The sequence below is a fragment of the Mustela nivalis genome (genome assembly GCF_964662115.1).
Source record: "Mustela nivalis genome assembly, chromosome: X".
NCBI classification, from domain to species: Eukaryota; Metazoa; Chordata; class Mammalia; order Carnivora; family Mustelidae; genus Mustela; species Mustela nivalis.
In genome coordinates this window covers 132,046,051-132,062,325 of record NC_139040.1, presented here as the reverse complement: position 1 = coordinate 132,062,325, position 16,275 = coordinate 132,046,051, and the positions used below count along the sequence as shown (strand labels likewise).

At 43.4% G+C, this 16,275-nt stretch overlaps 1 protein-coding gene across 8 annotated transcripts in view; it reads left to right on the top strand.

Annotated features, from left to right (window-relative positions):
* LOC309856505 (glycogenin-2-like) overlaps positions 1 to 16,275 on the top strand; it is a 36,519-nt gene that overhangs the window by 8,791 nt on the left and 11,453 nt on the right. For all 8 annotated transcript variants that reach the window (XM_082717787.1, XM_082717788.1, XM_082717793.1 and 5 more), the window contains exons 4-8: positions 5,909 to 6,083; positions 7,310 to 7,472; positions 8,390 to 8,516; positions 9,861 to 10,083; positions 11,331 to 11,462. In XM_082717787.1, the coding sequence (XP_082573913.1) occupies positions 5,909 to 6,083; positions 7,310 to 7,472; positions 8,390 to 8,516; positions 9,861 to 10,083; positions 11,331 to 11,462 (820 nt within the window). The remainder of the gene's footprint in view (positions 1 to 5,908; positions 6,084 to 7,309; positions 7,473 to 8,389; positions 8,517 to 9,860; positions 10,084 to 11,330; positions 11,463 to 16,275) is intronic.

The following is a 16,275-nucleotide window of genomic DNA, read 5'->3' as shown; positions in this document are numbered from 1 at the left end:
AGCGGAGGAAGCAGGCTCCCTGCTGAACAGAGAGCTCAATGCGGGACTTGATCCCAGGACCCTGAGATCATGACCTGAGCCGAAGGCAGAGGCTTAACCCACTGAGTCACCCAGGCACCCCTTAAGTTTTGATTTAAATTCCAGTTAGTTAACTTACAGTCCAATATTGGTTTCAAGTGCACAATATAGTGATTTAGGATTTCGAAACATCACCCGGTGTTCATCATGACAAGTGACCCCCCCACACCTTATCCCCATCACCTCCTTAACCCATCCCCCACCCATGGCCTCTATCTGGTATAGTTCTCCAATAAATGATGGACAGAGTTATCAGGTCACACGTAGAAGAAAGGAAAAGCAGAAACAGTCGTACAGTTTTCTAAGTGTAACAGCCCAGACAAGGAACCCTACATAATAAAGAGTAGAATTCACATTTCAGATACACTGCTCAAGATCCTTGGTGCCCCAACAATCACCATATAAAGCATATTTAAAAACACTATTTGATAACAAGCAAACACAAAGAACAGAAGAGGGAGAGTATTTTTATAGTTTTCCTAGTGTTTAACTCACAAATGAGGCAGACACGTGAGTAAATTGATCTAATGAATAATGCATGAGGTATCTCTTAAATGTTATGCATTATGTAAATGGTAATCTTTGTTCTCACCAGCATGGACCACTTAGAAAAATTGATTTTCTACTCTCAGTACGAGGAGGCATTTAATGTGTCACTTGGAGGAGGAATTGAAAGTTATAGTCTTTGACTTTACTGTAATAAAACTAGACATTAATGGCAAGCTGAATTTAAAACCAGCATTACCCTTGGACATTTTAAATCAGAAATTGCTAAACACTTCATAAGTGAACAAATCAAACCTTGAATTCTATGGTGCTTTAAAAAAAAAAAAATATTCGCAATATGAATGCTACCTCTAGAAACCAAAGGGGAAAACTAGAAGCATTCCAGAGAGAAACTTTAAAATCAGCGAAGAAATAAATTATCGAGGTCAAAAAAATCTTACACTAAAACAAACAAAAAATACAGAAAGCAAACAATTTAAAAATTAAAATTAGTAAAGAAATTATCTAGTTGGGAAAAAATTAAATTAAACAAAAAATAAAAAATTAAAATCAGTAAAGAAATTATCCAGTCAGAAAAAAAATTAAATTAAACAAAAAATACATAAGTCAAGAGAGAAGAGATTCATAAAAACTGAAAACGGGGAACAGGAAACAAGTCCAAATGTTGGATTATCTAAGAGTAAATTAAGATGACAGAAAACACAAGTATCCAGAGTTAAAGTGAAAAAGTAGTAATTTGCAAGCAACTTCGATTTTAAAAGCAAATAGGACACAGAGCACTTTGCTGGTGAGACTGATGAAATACACGATTCTTGTAGGGAAACTCAGATGACCCTGCATTGATACTAGAAGGCATAGAAAAGACTGCTCACCAGTACCCCAGGGTAGAAAGCAGAGAATGCTATCAAAGGCTTATCTAGTAGAAGGTTCTGAGCCGGGGCAAGTTATAAAGAACGTTCTGTTAGGTTGGGTCCAATGAATGGATTTCCATGAGATAGGAGCTATCTCAGAGCCGAGGGAGCAAAAAAAAAAAAAAAAAAAGAATGTGTTCATTTATTTTAAGAAACCATCCTAATCTTGATACCCAAACTTGATTTACAGGTTTGGTTGTGTTTTACATGTAGATGAGAAAAGGCTTGACATACATAAGAGTAGGAAGACCATGCGAGGTATATCATAGAAAAATAAATGGTGCCCTAAGGAAGACAGTTCATGACCTCTGTATAATTCAGCACATCCATGTGTACCAAGATGAATTCAGGTAGATGATGAGTGTAAAGGTAAAAATTTTTAAGGATAGAAAAATCTTAGAAGTCAGTAAATCAGGGTGTCTCAGCCTGGGCAGTATTGACATGTGCGTTTGGATCGCTCTCTGAGTTGGGACATCCTGGGCACTGGAGGGTGTGGAGCAGTGTCCCTGGTCTCCACCCACCTTATATTGGTAGGATCACCATCCACAACCAGTGTCTCCAGACCTTGCCATAGGTGGGTCATTCATCTCAAAGATGGATTCATTCATCTGAATGTGGGGAAACTGTCTTAAATGAAAGCAGAAGAGGCCACCAGGACCTCTATAGGTCAGAAATACTATGTGTAAAAGTAAATGATCAAACAAATCAACTAAGGTACACCTTTACAAAATCTATCATGGGGAGGAGGCTTATTGGTCTAAGTAATAGCCAAAGAAGTCTTAAAACCGAGCGTCACAAATGGATGATGGATCTCACAATGGTGGAGGGTATGAACCATCAGTAGGTCTATGGGGGATATGTATGACCAGCTAGGTTGTCAGCTGTCTTTGTAAATGTTGGTGTTTTGGAGGACAGACCTTTGTCTTTGACATCAAATGACTTCATTAGACTAGAAGCAAATTGGCTAAAACCCATTCTCTCCAAAGTGTTTCAACTTAATCAATCTTCACAGTATATTTCCTCTTGCCAAAGATGAGCTCTTTGGTCCCTAGAGAGAAACGCATCCCTTTGTCCAGATGCCTGACCTTCAGAGTCAGACCGGAGGCTCCAGCAGACGCAGAGCAGGGGATGCTGTCCTGAGGGACCAAGATGGGAAACACGGGGTCTTTCTTGGTTGCCTGCTGGCCCGTCAGTCACCCTGGTGATTGGAGGAAGTCATACTTTTTTCATAGAACGGTCCTGATAAAACCAAAAGGACTCCAGAAGAACACACGACTTTCCTCCATTCCTGTCTCCTCAGGGTCCATAAAAGCTCTCCACACCGACTTTCTTCAGTCTCCTGGTCCACTCAAGATGAACTGTAAAATATTCAGAAACATCCAGGAATCTTGGGAAGGTTCAGGATTATAGAACGAGTTAGCATTTATAGGACACATTACATACTTTGTAATCACTGGGAGAGCTGAGGAACAGTGCCCTGTGGTTCAGTGACAAATAGTGACTGGTGACTGAAAGTGACCAAGGGTGTGGGTATGAGGACCACCACTCTGTTTTTCCAGGCTGTGTGGCCCAAGGGCAGAGTGGGGTAATCTTTCTGCAAAAAGCTTCAAATTATAGTCTTGAGATTTCATTCCCAGCGCAGGCACTTATTTTGAGAAAACGGGCAGAGCTGAACAAAGGGATTTGGGGACATACATCACAGTCTATTTGTAGCAACATGGAGTGATATTTTTTTGCCTTCCACCCTCCCCGCCCTCGCTCCAGGATCTTTATACAACCCTAAGGATGCCATAAATTCCATAAATAACTGGGTTAAAAGCAAGGGAACCTTGGCGATGAGATAGTGCTTTCTCAGAGATGTAGGTACTTTTAATAGCATTTGATGAAAAAGCATCGAAAAAATATAAGATACAAGCTGGTACAGGATATAACAGATAGATCCCGGAAGCACCAACATCTGCTTCCTAATGGAAGTTTCAAAAGGAGTGAAAGAGAGAGAACAAATTGTAGGAATTAACTCCTCTCCTATTTCGGCTCTGAGAATGCTGTCCCTTGAGTGTCGAGCAGAATGAGCGGACACACATGTCGATACCCAGGGGTGGTGTTAACAGAGCACCAAGAGCAGAGGAAGGTGCTAAAAGCATTTCAGCGTCGGTCAGGTTGAGAGAGTGGATGTCTTGGATTTTCTGGGCAAAGGAATCTCATGTGTCTGTCTACAGAAGTATAGTTGATGTAGCGTAGTACATTAGTTTCCAGTGTGTGGCACAGTGATTTGATGTTCTGTGCATTATAGAATGCTCACCAAAATAGGTAGGATCACTGTACAGATTTTTGACGGTATTATTTCTACATCCCCTGGGCTGTACTCTTCACCTCTGTGACTTACTCCCTTTATAATGGGAAGTCTGTACCTCTTAATCCCTCTCACCTGTTTCACCCCTCCCCCCACCATCCTCCCAGGGGGGCAAAATAATTTTGCTGTATCCAGCCAAATCTGTATCCAGCCAAATCTGGACAATTCAAAAGCAAATTAAAGAAAGATGTTCCACATACATAAAAGCTTGAAGATTTTACCCCTGGATGATGTTTGGGAACAGAATTACTTGAGCATATCCTCAAGCACACTGAATTGTAAATCGAAGGAAGAAAAACTTACAATAAAGACCTAACACTAAGCCAATGATATGAGTCAAACTCAAAGTTAATTGTAACTGTGTTGAGGCACAGTTATGAAAATAATCTGGAATTTGCACTCCGCGCAGAGATGAATGAGGGGGGCCGAGGGGCAGACGTGAACCTAGGCTGAAGTTCCTGTCTCATCTGGGGTGAAGATAGAGATGCTGTCTTGACATTCAGTAGAGAATATAAGCTTTAAATAATGTGTGTCAAAATACGAGGGTGGTAACCATTAGAAGACTAGAAAGGATATGTACAACTTCCCAAGCATTAATGGAAAATGCATGGAATGTGGGAAAAAATGTTATCCCTGCAGTGGATGGTGGGAAAGGATTAGAAAGAAGAAGAGACTCTGATACACATTAAAAAAAAAAAGGAGGGGACTCCGCTCGAATATATCAATGATCATACTAAAGGTAAACGGGTTTAAAACCCCTTTTAAAGGAGAGAGAAGTAGACATAAAATCCAGCCGTATCCTAGACATGTACAGGAGGCAACTTCAATCACAACACAAAGTGTTGAAAATAAAGGATGCCTTTGAGAGTATATGATTCTGTTCCCAACCAGGACTTAGTTATTATACCTGCCCTTGTGATTTTCCATCTATGACTTTTTCTCCTTCTTTCCTCATGTGTCACGACCTTGACAGTTTAAGGAGTACTAGTCATTTGTTTTACAGAATTTGGGGGGGCTTGCATTTGTCCATTATTTTTTCAGTGGTAGATTGAGGTTATGGGATGTTTTTGTGTTCTGTTACTGGCGATTTAAACCTTGATCATAGCATTAAGGAATTATCGGTGGGGTTATGATTTTTGTCTTCATAATGGATGGACACCTTGGAGGAGATACTTTCAACATATGAAAATATGCTGTTTCTTTCAAAACCTTTAGCCATTCATTTTAGCATCCATTGGTGAACCTTGTCAGCAATCATTATTACGGTGGTGTTAGCCTCATGGTGATTTTCTGTTTCCCTCATTTCTAATTCATTTTGTATTTGGAATTTTTCTTTAAAAAATTGCTGCTCCTTCTTTTCCATTTACTTATTAATTCAATTATGTTATTATTATGGACCCATGAATATCCATTTTATATTATGTTTGTTTGTTTTTTGTTTTGTTATTTAAATTCCCGATTGACTCCCTGTATCCTTTTGACATGCCCTCATCTTTTTTTGGCTCCTTCTTAATTTTTCGGCATCACAAGACATTCCAATCTATAATGAAGTAGAATTTAAGTCAAAAAAAAAAAAAGAGAGAGAGAGAAAGGAAAAAGGAATAAAGTTTCATTTTGATAAAAAGTACAGTCTTTCAAAAAATTTGAGTCTTGAACTTGTATGCAACTAACAATGTAGGTTTTAAATACATAAAGTAAAAACTGGTGGAGATTGTAGTGGCCATCTGTCAGTTTCTGCCTGATCAACATTCATTCCCATGTCCCATGCCGTTTTCAAAGAGAATTACCTTCCTAAGGGATGACTGGAGTCAGTCTACCTAAGACAGTTGGGTACAATTGTCAAGATGTTCAAGTGTGCGTAACGTTTAAGTATGAGTGAAAAGTATGCAAACTCCATGGGAAAAATAAAGCCTGAACGTGAAGACTGCGGTGATTTTGATGGGGTTTGGGATCCATGCTTCATGTGTGTGAGTATCAAAGGGATGTCATCTTGAAGGGATAGGATGTCCTGTGTTGAATGCTCCCTTGCTCTCCTAGTACCTAGTGTGTGTCTTTCCAGGGTTATCCTCTCGAAGGTGTTTGATGAGGTAATTGAGGTGAACCTGATCGACAGTGCAGACTACATCCACCTGGCCTTTCTGAAGAGGCCTGAGCTTGGGGTCACCCTCACCAAGCTTCACTGTTGGACCCTCACCCATTATAGCAAGTGTGTCTTCCTGGATGCAGATACTCTGGTGAGTACATGGGTATGATGAGGACGAGATGCTCCACTTGATAAGAAACCCCTCAGAGATAATGCCTTTTCCTTTTTAAGGAGGCTGTTAGTGTTTACGTGTGGATTCCCAGCAAATAACATGCACTGGTGTCACCAGCCTTGACATTCAGTGCATCAAAATCAGCTATAACGCAATGCTAGCCCGGCTCTGACCCTGCCCAGGACACCAACGGATTTGAAGGCATGCTCCTTCCCTAGGAGAGCTTTATAATCCCGTGGTCTTATCTACACAAAATAGAACAATTAGAAAAAATATTTGGCCTTGATTGCATCTTGACTTACATAGTTTGGATTGGACTGGGACACCGGGCTTCTGAGGCTGAGGTATCCTCCTCTTGTCGGTTGGGGTAGTGGCCTGCAGTGTAGGAGCTTGGGATGGCTGCTTTCCAAAACAGCCATTGGAACGTTGAAATGTAACATGGAGTCAGGGTGTTGGCATGCATTCTGGTTGGGTTTGGTTGTGCCAAAGGGGCTCTGTAGGAAGATGGACAGGTGCAGAGGAAAATATGACCAGTAACACAATTGGAGTCATGTTTCCTTTTTTCCAAACAGCACAGTTTGGAAAGTCAGTGAGTGCTGGAGGGGTCTGTAATCAGTAGGCAAGTTCTAGAAGGCAGCTGATGTATTACGTTGACTTGCGAACCTCTCCCTTCATGTGTTTTCCAAGCTTTGTTGGTCACATTTGGTAGACTAAAGAGCATACGCAGTCAGGCGAGTTCCGTGGAGAATTTTAAGAACCTTGAGAAAATAATTTACTTTCAGAAGTTGTGTTCCATCAATCACTTGAAATAAACCAGAGAGCCGTCTTACACACCCTTCTCTTTCGAATGTAAGTGGAAAAGGAGAGTCAGTCCAAAAACTGGGGCACCTGGGTAGCTCAGTCTGTTAAGCATCTGCTTTTGGCTCATGTCGTGATCTCAGGGTCCTGGGATCAAGTCCCACATTGGGCTCCTTGCTCAGTGGGGAGCCTGCTTCTCCCTCTCCCACTCCTCTCTGTCAAATAGATACATAAAATCGAAAAACAAAGAAAAAGAAAGAAAGAAAGGAAGGAAGGGAGAAAGAAAAGTGGGCACAGGTTTCCAATCACTAGATATTGACCATCCTCAAGTTTCTGCTGCATTTGTTACCTGCATCCTGGAGGTAAGAGAAGGGTGCTACAGGTTCCCCCATGCTCTGCTTTGCCAGGTGCTAGCCAATATCGATGAGCTGTTTGATAGGACAGAGTTCTCTGCAGCCCCCGATCCCGGATGGCCGGACTGCTTCAACAGTGGCGTTTTTGTCTTCCAACCGTCTCTGGAGACGCACGGCCTCTTGCTGCAACATGCCACAGACCACGGCAGCTTTGATGGTGAGTGATGGGAAGCTGGAAATGGGTGGAAGAGGATGGGGCTGTTTCTGGTCCCATACCCCTGTCCTACCCTCACTTCCCCCAGATACAACGGCATAAGTCAGTCAAGGGTATGGTGGAAAAATGTGACCAGACGGGGTAACAGGAATAAGTGAAGTTAGTGAGCAAATACACAGCAGAGAAAAACCACAGAAGAAAATATCTTCAGTGAGTAGGAAGCACGGTTCCCCAATCCTGATCAAACAGAAAAGGGTAGGCAAACCTCTCTCTGAAGACCAGATAATAGATTTTTTTTTTTCCTCAGCATCATGGATCCTCTGAAATCTGCTGCAAATATTTAACCGTGCAGGTGTAGAGTGAAAGTGGCCATTGACAATACGTACATGAGCATGGCTGTGTTCCAATAAAACTTTATTTACAAAAGTAGATGCAAGGCTTAGTTGGGCAGAGCCCTGGTAGAGAATAAAGGTAACAACTCTGGGAAGCAAAGAGAAGTTCATGTTGGACTTGAAGGGACATGGATAGATGGGGACAATGCTAGGATTGTTGTCCCGTAGAAGAAAATAGAGGACTGATGAAGAATTATCTGTGGGCAAGGACCAGGATTTGCCCATACAGCACTGCGGCCCCTGGATAGAATTCATTGCGAGAGTTGAGAATTCGAGGGACACTACGAGGGTTCATTGTCCATGGCTTGGGTTATGGGTGGAAAGTTTTGGAGAGAATATGCATGTTAAAATGAATGGTTTGGGTGATCCATCCTTTTTGAGACAAACGGTCATATTGTAGCAGACAGAGAGAAGAAATAAAATGGGACCCCGCATGCAGGTGGGTTAAGCCCTTCAAACACATCTTGAATTCTTTGAAGCGCTCTACCATCCGTGATGGGCCTCCTTGGGTGTGTGTTCGCCATTTAGGGGCGGATCAAGGCTTACTGAATAGCTTCTTCAGTAGCTGGTCAACGGCAGACATCAACAAGCACTTGCCGTTCATCTATAACTTGAGCAGTAACACGGCGTACACCTACAGCCCTGCTTTCAAACGGTAAGTTCTCCACTTTCTATAACCGTCCAGGCCTGCTGCCTTCAAGCAGCCCTGTCTCTAGACTCTTTACCAGCGTTTGGACTTGGGTTTGGAAAATACTAGATCATCCCTCTGCTCGCTTATTGCTTTAAATTGTAGGTAGTCAAGACCGTAAGTCTTAATGGGAGTGGTTCCCAAAGGGTGGTCTCAGGAACCTCCATGGTTCTTTCGAATCTCTGCCGTCAAAATGACTTAAAAAATAAGTCTTCTAAGATGTTATGTTTTCTTCTCTCTTTTTTTAAATAAGCGTACAGCAGGGTTTTACAGAAACTCCATGATATGACTAAACAAGGCGCTAAAAAAAAAAATAAAATGAAACAATGCACTGAATGGAGACCCGGATAGGAGAAAGCAGCTGTCTCCTCTCAAGATGGTCAAACTCATTCTTTTGACAACTGTATTTTAAAAATACAGTTATTTTTCATGAAAAAGTGTCACAAGAACATCTGCATCTCATGGGTCGATTGATTTCTAATGAATTGATTAAATCGGTTTTCAGATTTCTCAGTTTTGTTGTCCATTGTGGTAAATACACACAGGTAGGATACATATGAACAAAGTGAAAGTCTTGGTCCTCTTGTGTGTTTTAAGACCATCAAGGTGTCCCAGGACCAAAATGTTTGAGATTCGCTGCTGTAAGAATGATGTTGTTGTAAACAAAAGTGAAAAATCTGAGCACAATATAGGAAAAGATAATTGGAGAGCACACATTTTTAAGAGAGAACGTATTGCCTCTGAGAAGGAGAAGTGGGTCTTCGGGGAGTGAAAGCATCCTATTCTTTCTCATGTATAAAGCAGATTTGTACATACAGAACGTGGATATTTGGTGTGAATGTAGTGTTAAAATTTCATGGGAAGATGATTATGGGGGAAAATATTTAGGAAGGTTGAGAGGAGAAAATTCAGAATCTTGTAAGAGAAGTCAGTTTTCTTGTTTGCAGCTTGGGTCATCTACTATAAAAGTGATTTTTTGGGGGGGGTTCCTATTGTTTTAAGGAGATGAGGTTTTGGGCTATCTACCATATTGTCCATCTTTATAAGACTCTTGGTTTATTCTTCTAGTGTGAGGGAATTCCCCACTGGGTGATGATTATGTGTCTCTGTAGGTAGAAAACGAAATACTTGCAGTGTTGATTGTTTAAAAAAAAATTATCTCTAAGCAAAAAAGTGCAGGTCTACATAATAGGGTTGAGACAAGCATTCATGGGCTGCTGTCTTTGACATGCTTTGGGGTTTGGGGGCAATTTCCGTGTGTGTAGAATCACTTCCAAGTGGAAAGTAGAATGTTTTGTGTTTCTTCCTTAGATTTGGTTCAAGCGTGAAGGTAGTCCACTTTTTGGGGCCCACAAAGCCATGGAACTACAAGTATAACCCCCAGACGGGGTCGGTGTTGGAGGAGGGCTCCGGGTTGGCCAACCAGCACCAAACGTCCTTCCTTAACCTCTGGTGGAAAATCTACCAGCACAGCATCCTGCCTCTTTACGGAAGCTTCCGGGTTGAGGAAGAACATGCATCTCCAGGACACTCCGTAAGCGGGTGACACCCTCTAAAAGCCGCGGTTGAGAAAGGGCATACACTCTGCATGATCAAATCGATACCTGGTGTACTTTCTTGAAGTGCTCCCTCCTGTTTCTACGTGCTGTATTTCATAAAGGATGACAGATACCCTGGTTTGTTGTTTTTCTGGCTCAAAATCATGAATGTTTAATGAGCCAAAATGTGGCTGTGATTGAGAGGGTTGGTGCATAAATAGATTATTTCAGTTAGCCGCCTTCATCAAGGAAAGAGCCACTTGTAGCTAAGTGCCTGCGGATGATTGATTACTATGTTGTTCGAGGAGACACTTGCCAATGTTCATCATCAATTCAAGTAGCTGTTGGAGGGCATTGCTGAAGAGGATTTTGGAAACTCTTGATTGATACCAATTTGATTTTTTAAGAAATGAAATGGTAACCCTTCCTGCCCTACATAGGCGTGTTTGTGTAGCTAGTTTACTGTGGATACACCTGTCGTGCAAAAGACCTCTTGAAGTTTGTTTCTAGGAAACTTTATTACCTAATCATTGCTATGATCAGGATGTGTATTAGTACCACACAGTTAACCACCCGCCATCGCACTGATGGGAAAAGGAAGAGAATCCATACTTCAGTCCTGTTTTTGTTGGGTGGAACTAGGTGCTGCTTCTCTTTGGAAGGACTCTGTTTCTTCCAACGTTTCATGCAAGGGAATAGGAGTTTATCTGTGTTTGTGTTGCCTCTTATTTTCTGCTGGGTGGTTTGCTCGACATCAGGTTGTATGGACAGGAAATTAAGACGTGGAGTCAGGCAGTTCTGGGAAATATGGCCAGTTGAGAACAGTTCTAGGAGCTGTGTGCTGTGTGGTTGTTCTCGCCAGGACAGTGGCAGCTTCCTGAAGGAGCACCTGTCACCTGTTTTATCACAGCCCACCTTGTGAGTTGTCACATGGCTGGGAGCCCCATGGGCTTGGGGGATCTCTGTGTCCACCCAGGGGTGTGCGAGCGATTGCTTTTGCTTCCAGAGAATTAGGCTCTGTGCATGGCTAGCTCAGAACATGGATAGGTTGTTTATATGCTCTCGGGGCCCAGCTTCCTAAGTCTGTGTCCATTCCTTGGGCAAGCTTATGTTTACTGAGTGCAGATGATTAGGTAGGAGAGCACTGGCCACAAAGAGGATGGGACAGGTCTTAGGGTCCCCAGGGCAGCCAAAGAGTTAAAAGATGTAAGGAGAACTTACCAAGTGCATCCTCTTTGTCTAGGCTGGCATCAGGGAGCTGTGTACAAAACCAGCAGCAGGGTCCAGCCAGCCTTGGCCTGCTGAGGGTCCTTCAGAACAGACTGTGGTCACGGATGACACCCCACCCTCACCCAAGGGATGCCATTCAGAAGACGTAAGTAAACCCAACCTCCACACAGGTGTGCCTGCAGAATCAGAGAATCAGATGCTGGCTCCCCAAGGAGACAGAGCTGAGAGCCTGCTCCTGGGGCTCCCAGGGAGGGAGGGAACATGGCCCCATCTGCAGACTGCCCTAGATTTGAGGGGCTCCTGTGTTCATGTAGATTATTGCACCGTGACCCGGGGGGTACATTGAATAATGCTCCCCCATGGACATGTGCGCATCCTAATCTTGGGAACTTAAACATGCTACTTATCAGGAAGAGGGTCTTGGCAGGTGTGGTCAGGTTGAGGACCTCCAGAGAATGATTCTGGGTTTTCCAGGTGGGCCCTGTATCATCATGAGGGTCCTCATACAGGGAGGCAGGGGGAGATTGACAGATAGAACATGTTATAGAAGAAGCAGAGGCCATAGAGAAATGAGAAGACACTTTTCTGCTGGCATTAGGGGAACACAGCCCGCAGGGCTGCAGGGGCCTTGAGGAATGGGAAAAAGCCAGGAGATGGACAGTCTGCAGGAGCCACCAGAAGGATCTCACCTTGACATGTTGACATCAGCCCTGTGACCACCCATGTTAGACTTCTGAGCTCCAGAACTGCAAGGTGGTCAGTCTGCATTGTTTTATGCCTCCCAAATAGGCAACAAATGTGAACATTTGTTACAGCAGCCACAGGAAGCTAATACACACCCTGACGATAGTTGTTGGGTCTCATCCCAATATTGTGGGGTCCCCAAGTTTTCAGGTTCGAAAGGCACTGCTTGTATCTCCTTTGAACCCAGCTGCCAGGCCACATGGTTCTACATCTGGAGAGCTTTTACCAAACCACCAATGCAAATATGGAGATTAATGTTGACCTATGTGCTCATTTCTACTGTGGCTGGGTTTGCTGAATGCCTGTCCTCAGATGGATCTGGGGCATGATGTCAAGGGACATCATATTTTTCTATGCGCTATACGTAGGTTTGGGAAAACTGTGTCTCATTGATTTGGAATAATCACTATTTAAATTTTAGCAAATGTGTCTGTAGATGTCACTCTATTCTTGATTATAAAATGGAACAAATCGCATTGTCAAGTTGTTGATAGCCTTTGAGTTTGGATTTTACATCAACCCAGACAAATTGAGAAGACCCTCAGCTTTGTACAGTACAGAGAGAGATAGGAGAAAAGGAGCGTTTTCTGGTTTCTCATTCCTCCTGATGGTACAGGAAGCCCCCTCACAGTCCAGATGTGGCCCCAGGATGTGTCACATGTGAGTTCAAGACAAGGCGTCTGCTTGTTGTAGGAATGTGAAGAATCGATCTGTTAAGCTCTTATAGTATGTGTACAACTCCTTGTTCTGTAATGGGATCAGTAAGAAAATTCAGCATTCCCACAAAATGTTTAGTGGACATGTGGACTCAATTAAGTATTGCTCAGAAAACCCTTTTGCACCTTGATGGTTGATTTTATCCATCAGCTTCACTGGGCTAAGGGACGCCTAGATGGATGGTAGCATGTCATTTCTGGGGGTTTCCTTGAGGGTGTTTCTGGAAGACATGAGCTATTGAATGCGTACGTGGAATAAAGAAGACCCCCCACACCAACTCTCAAGGTGGTTGGGCTTCATCCCAACCCACAGAGGGCTTGAATCGAACAAAAAGCAGAGGAAGGGCAGACTTGCTATGTGGCAGCTGGGATTTGCATGTTCTCCTGCCCTCAAGCATTAGTGCTCCCGATTTTTGGGTCTTTGTACCAACGGAGTATCACCACTGGCTTTCCTCAGCTTCCATCTTACAGAAGGCAGATTGGGACCCTGCCAGCCTCCGTCACTGTATGAGCCAGTCTCTCAGAATACCTCCCTGTAAATCTGTAAGTCTTATCACTTCTGTTTCTCTAGAGGCCACTGACTCAGTCATCAACCCTCTTTCTAATTCCCAATGATCCCGTTTTCATCGCGTTCTGTCATTTGGTCGTGGGTGTTAACTGTTTTCTAGCTGGGGCCCAAGCTTTGTCTGAATAAGAATCACTTGATAGAATGATCTCAACGTGATTGATAAAACCTGTTCTTGATCACATGGATGCCACCCCAATTCCCAAGGACCGCCACCCTGTTTCAGAAGCAAGAGTGGGTTCTGGATCTTTTGGCCACTTGTGGGACCCCGTGGGTTGTCACCAGTCCTGAAAATCAAGGAAGCCCAGTGTAGACAGAGATTTTGCAGAAACTCTAGGAGACTTGAATCCCATGGCCCATGCTGTACCCATCTCAGAAGAACCAGAAACATATTCACAGTGCGAACAGACCTTTGGTTCCACTAAAACCGTCTTCTCTACATTTGGTTCTTTAAGTTTGATTTCCTTGATTGCTGTGGCTTTTCTTGGTGTTTGCTTCATACCTTAGTTCTGGCTTCATAATTGTTGGTGAACCTTTGACGTCCACAACAGATGTCCTTGTGTCTGTGTGTTTACAAGCAGCATTTCGACCCAAGCCGGCTGATCCAGGCCAAGGAGAGATTTTCCTGCAAAAGGGAACAGGGCTTCAGGGCAAAGCCAACAGAAAGAATCTCCATCTCAGCACGGGGTTCCCTCAATGCTTGCTGAGCTGGACCGTGGCAATCCAAGCACACAAGTCCACCACAGCTGCCCAGACATGGGGTCAGCTGATTCCATCCATGGCAGAAGATTGCGGTGCCCCTTGGACAAGTTTGCTGTGGTCCTGAACCGAACCCCATCCTTAAGGAGTTATACTGGGAAAAGGAGGGTGATGAGAAAAGATCCTAAGAAGTGAAGAAAAGTGGGTTCAGAACAATCCTCGTACAAGAGAACAAATGGCATTGAAAATGAAAACCCTTCTGTGTCTCTGCAGGAAGTGGGGTCTGTAGATGGGACCTGGGGCTGCCATCCTGCTCTGCTCAGGGCAGTCTGAGCCCAAGGCCAGCGGTGGGTACAGGGGAGATGACGCCCTGGGTGGGTTGAGTGTGCTCAGTTCAGGATAATCAACTAGTCTTCACAGGTCACTGTGGAACTCCAGTCTCTCGTCTTGGCAGCCCTAGTGGGCTGGCCCTGCTGCAGCTCAGGAGCTCCACTCCCACACCGCAGGCCTTGCAAACATTTCCAGACAGCAGGCCCCTGCAGTGAAGGACCTGTGTCTGCAGATTGCAGCGGAAGCAGCCGGAGGAAGGAGTATAGGATGACCCACCTGGATGCGTAACTTTGATTTGTATTAAAGAGCTCAGAGGAAGAAGCGATCCTCCAAGCATGAAGAGGCAGAAGAGGAAGGCATTCTTGTCTGTTGAAATGTGTAATTATAACCAGAGGGGTGCTGTTTGATGATCCAAGGGTAAAAAGGCGGTTGTGGGGGCAGGTACTCAGGTGTCTGAGATTCTGCCAAGTTCACTTCTCCATGTCCTGGACACTCAGAGGGGAAGAGGCTCTGGGCAGAGTACTCTGAGTACCCCTCATGTGAGTCCTATTTCCCAGGGAGGAGGACACAGATCCAGAGAAGAGCTCAGGAATGGGCAGCTGCTGGAGAAAGGGCTGGAGATGGAAACAAAACCACTTGGATACGTAAATATAGACTCAACCCTAAACAGCTGTGGGGGTTACGCTGGCCGTCCACAGCACATTGCACACTTTGCTGGAATAAAAGGAATATACACAAGGAAGAGTGTTTCGGGGTATCTGGTTCATCCTTCGATCTCCTATTCCTGCGCCATCTGTTTCCGCCTTTCGTTCCTACCACCTGTGAATGATGCGTTGTGGTGATGGACTCTTGAAGACATCCCAGGGCTTGACTGATGAGAAGCATGTGTCTCTAAAAGCAATAAAGGCCTCACGCTTTTAAAAGGAAGGGATGGGGCGCCTGGGTGGCTCAATGAGTTAAGCCTCTGCCTTCAGCTCAGGTCATGATCTCAGGGTCCTGGGATCGAGCCCCGCATCGGGCTCTCTGCTCAGCAAGGAGCCTGCTTCCTCCCTTTCTCTGCCTGTCTCTCTGCCTCTTTGTGATCTCTCTGTCAAATAAATAAATAAAATCTTTAGAAAAAAATAAATAAGTCAAAGGAAGGGATGCGGCCCTAAATTCAACTCCAGAAACCGATACTACACTACATGTTAACTAACTAGAATTTAAATTAAAACCCGAAACAAAAAAGAAAAACAAATATAAATAAAAAGGAAGGAATGCTTTCACAGTCTCTGGGGTGAGTACCCCTGGGCAGAGGGCCTTATTTGGTATTAATTATGAAACGTCACTGCCACCTACCGGTCTTATTGATTATTGACTTATTGATTCTGGATCTTTAATTTGGAGACCTGGAACCCAGTCTAAAAAAAAAAAAAAAAAGATTATTTTCATAAATGCCTATCAATATACAGAGCTAGGTCCTGAATTGGGGATCCTTATTGAAGACAGCAGCCTTCGAATCATGGCAACAGCGTTGACAAGATAGTCTCAGTTTTTAAAATGAAAGCTGAATGTCTAATTTCCTTCCCATATATAAATGAATGTATCAGAGAAAAACATATTTGCCATTTACTGTCTTCATAGCCAAGTGTTATGTGCTCCAGTCTCGTGAGTGAGGAAATGAAGTGAATGAAAACGCCCTTTAGTTTTTTGAAGTTTGAAAGGAATTTAAAAGTTAATTAAAAGTTTTTGAAGTTTTAAAGGAACTGTAAAACTTTTTTTGTTTTTTGAAGTTTTCGGTTGTTTTTACTGTGGATTCTTAGAACATCTTTGGGTTTTCATAAAACTTTTTGTTGAGGGATGACATACATGAAAAAAAGGGGGTGCCTGTGATACGTGATAAGTATACATCTTTATACATTTTA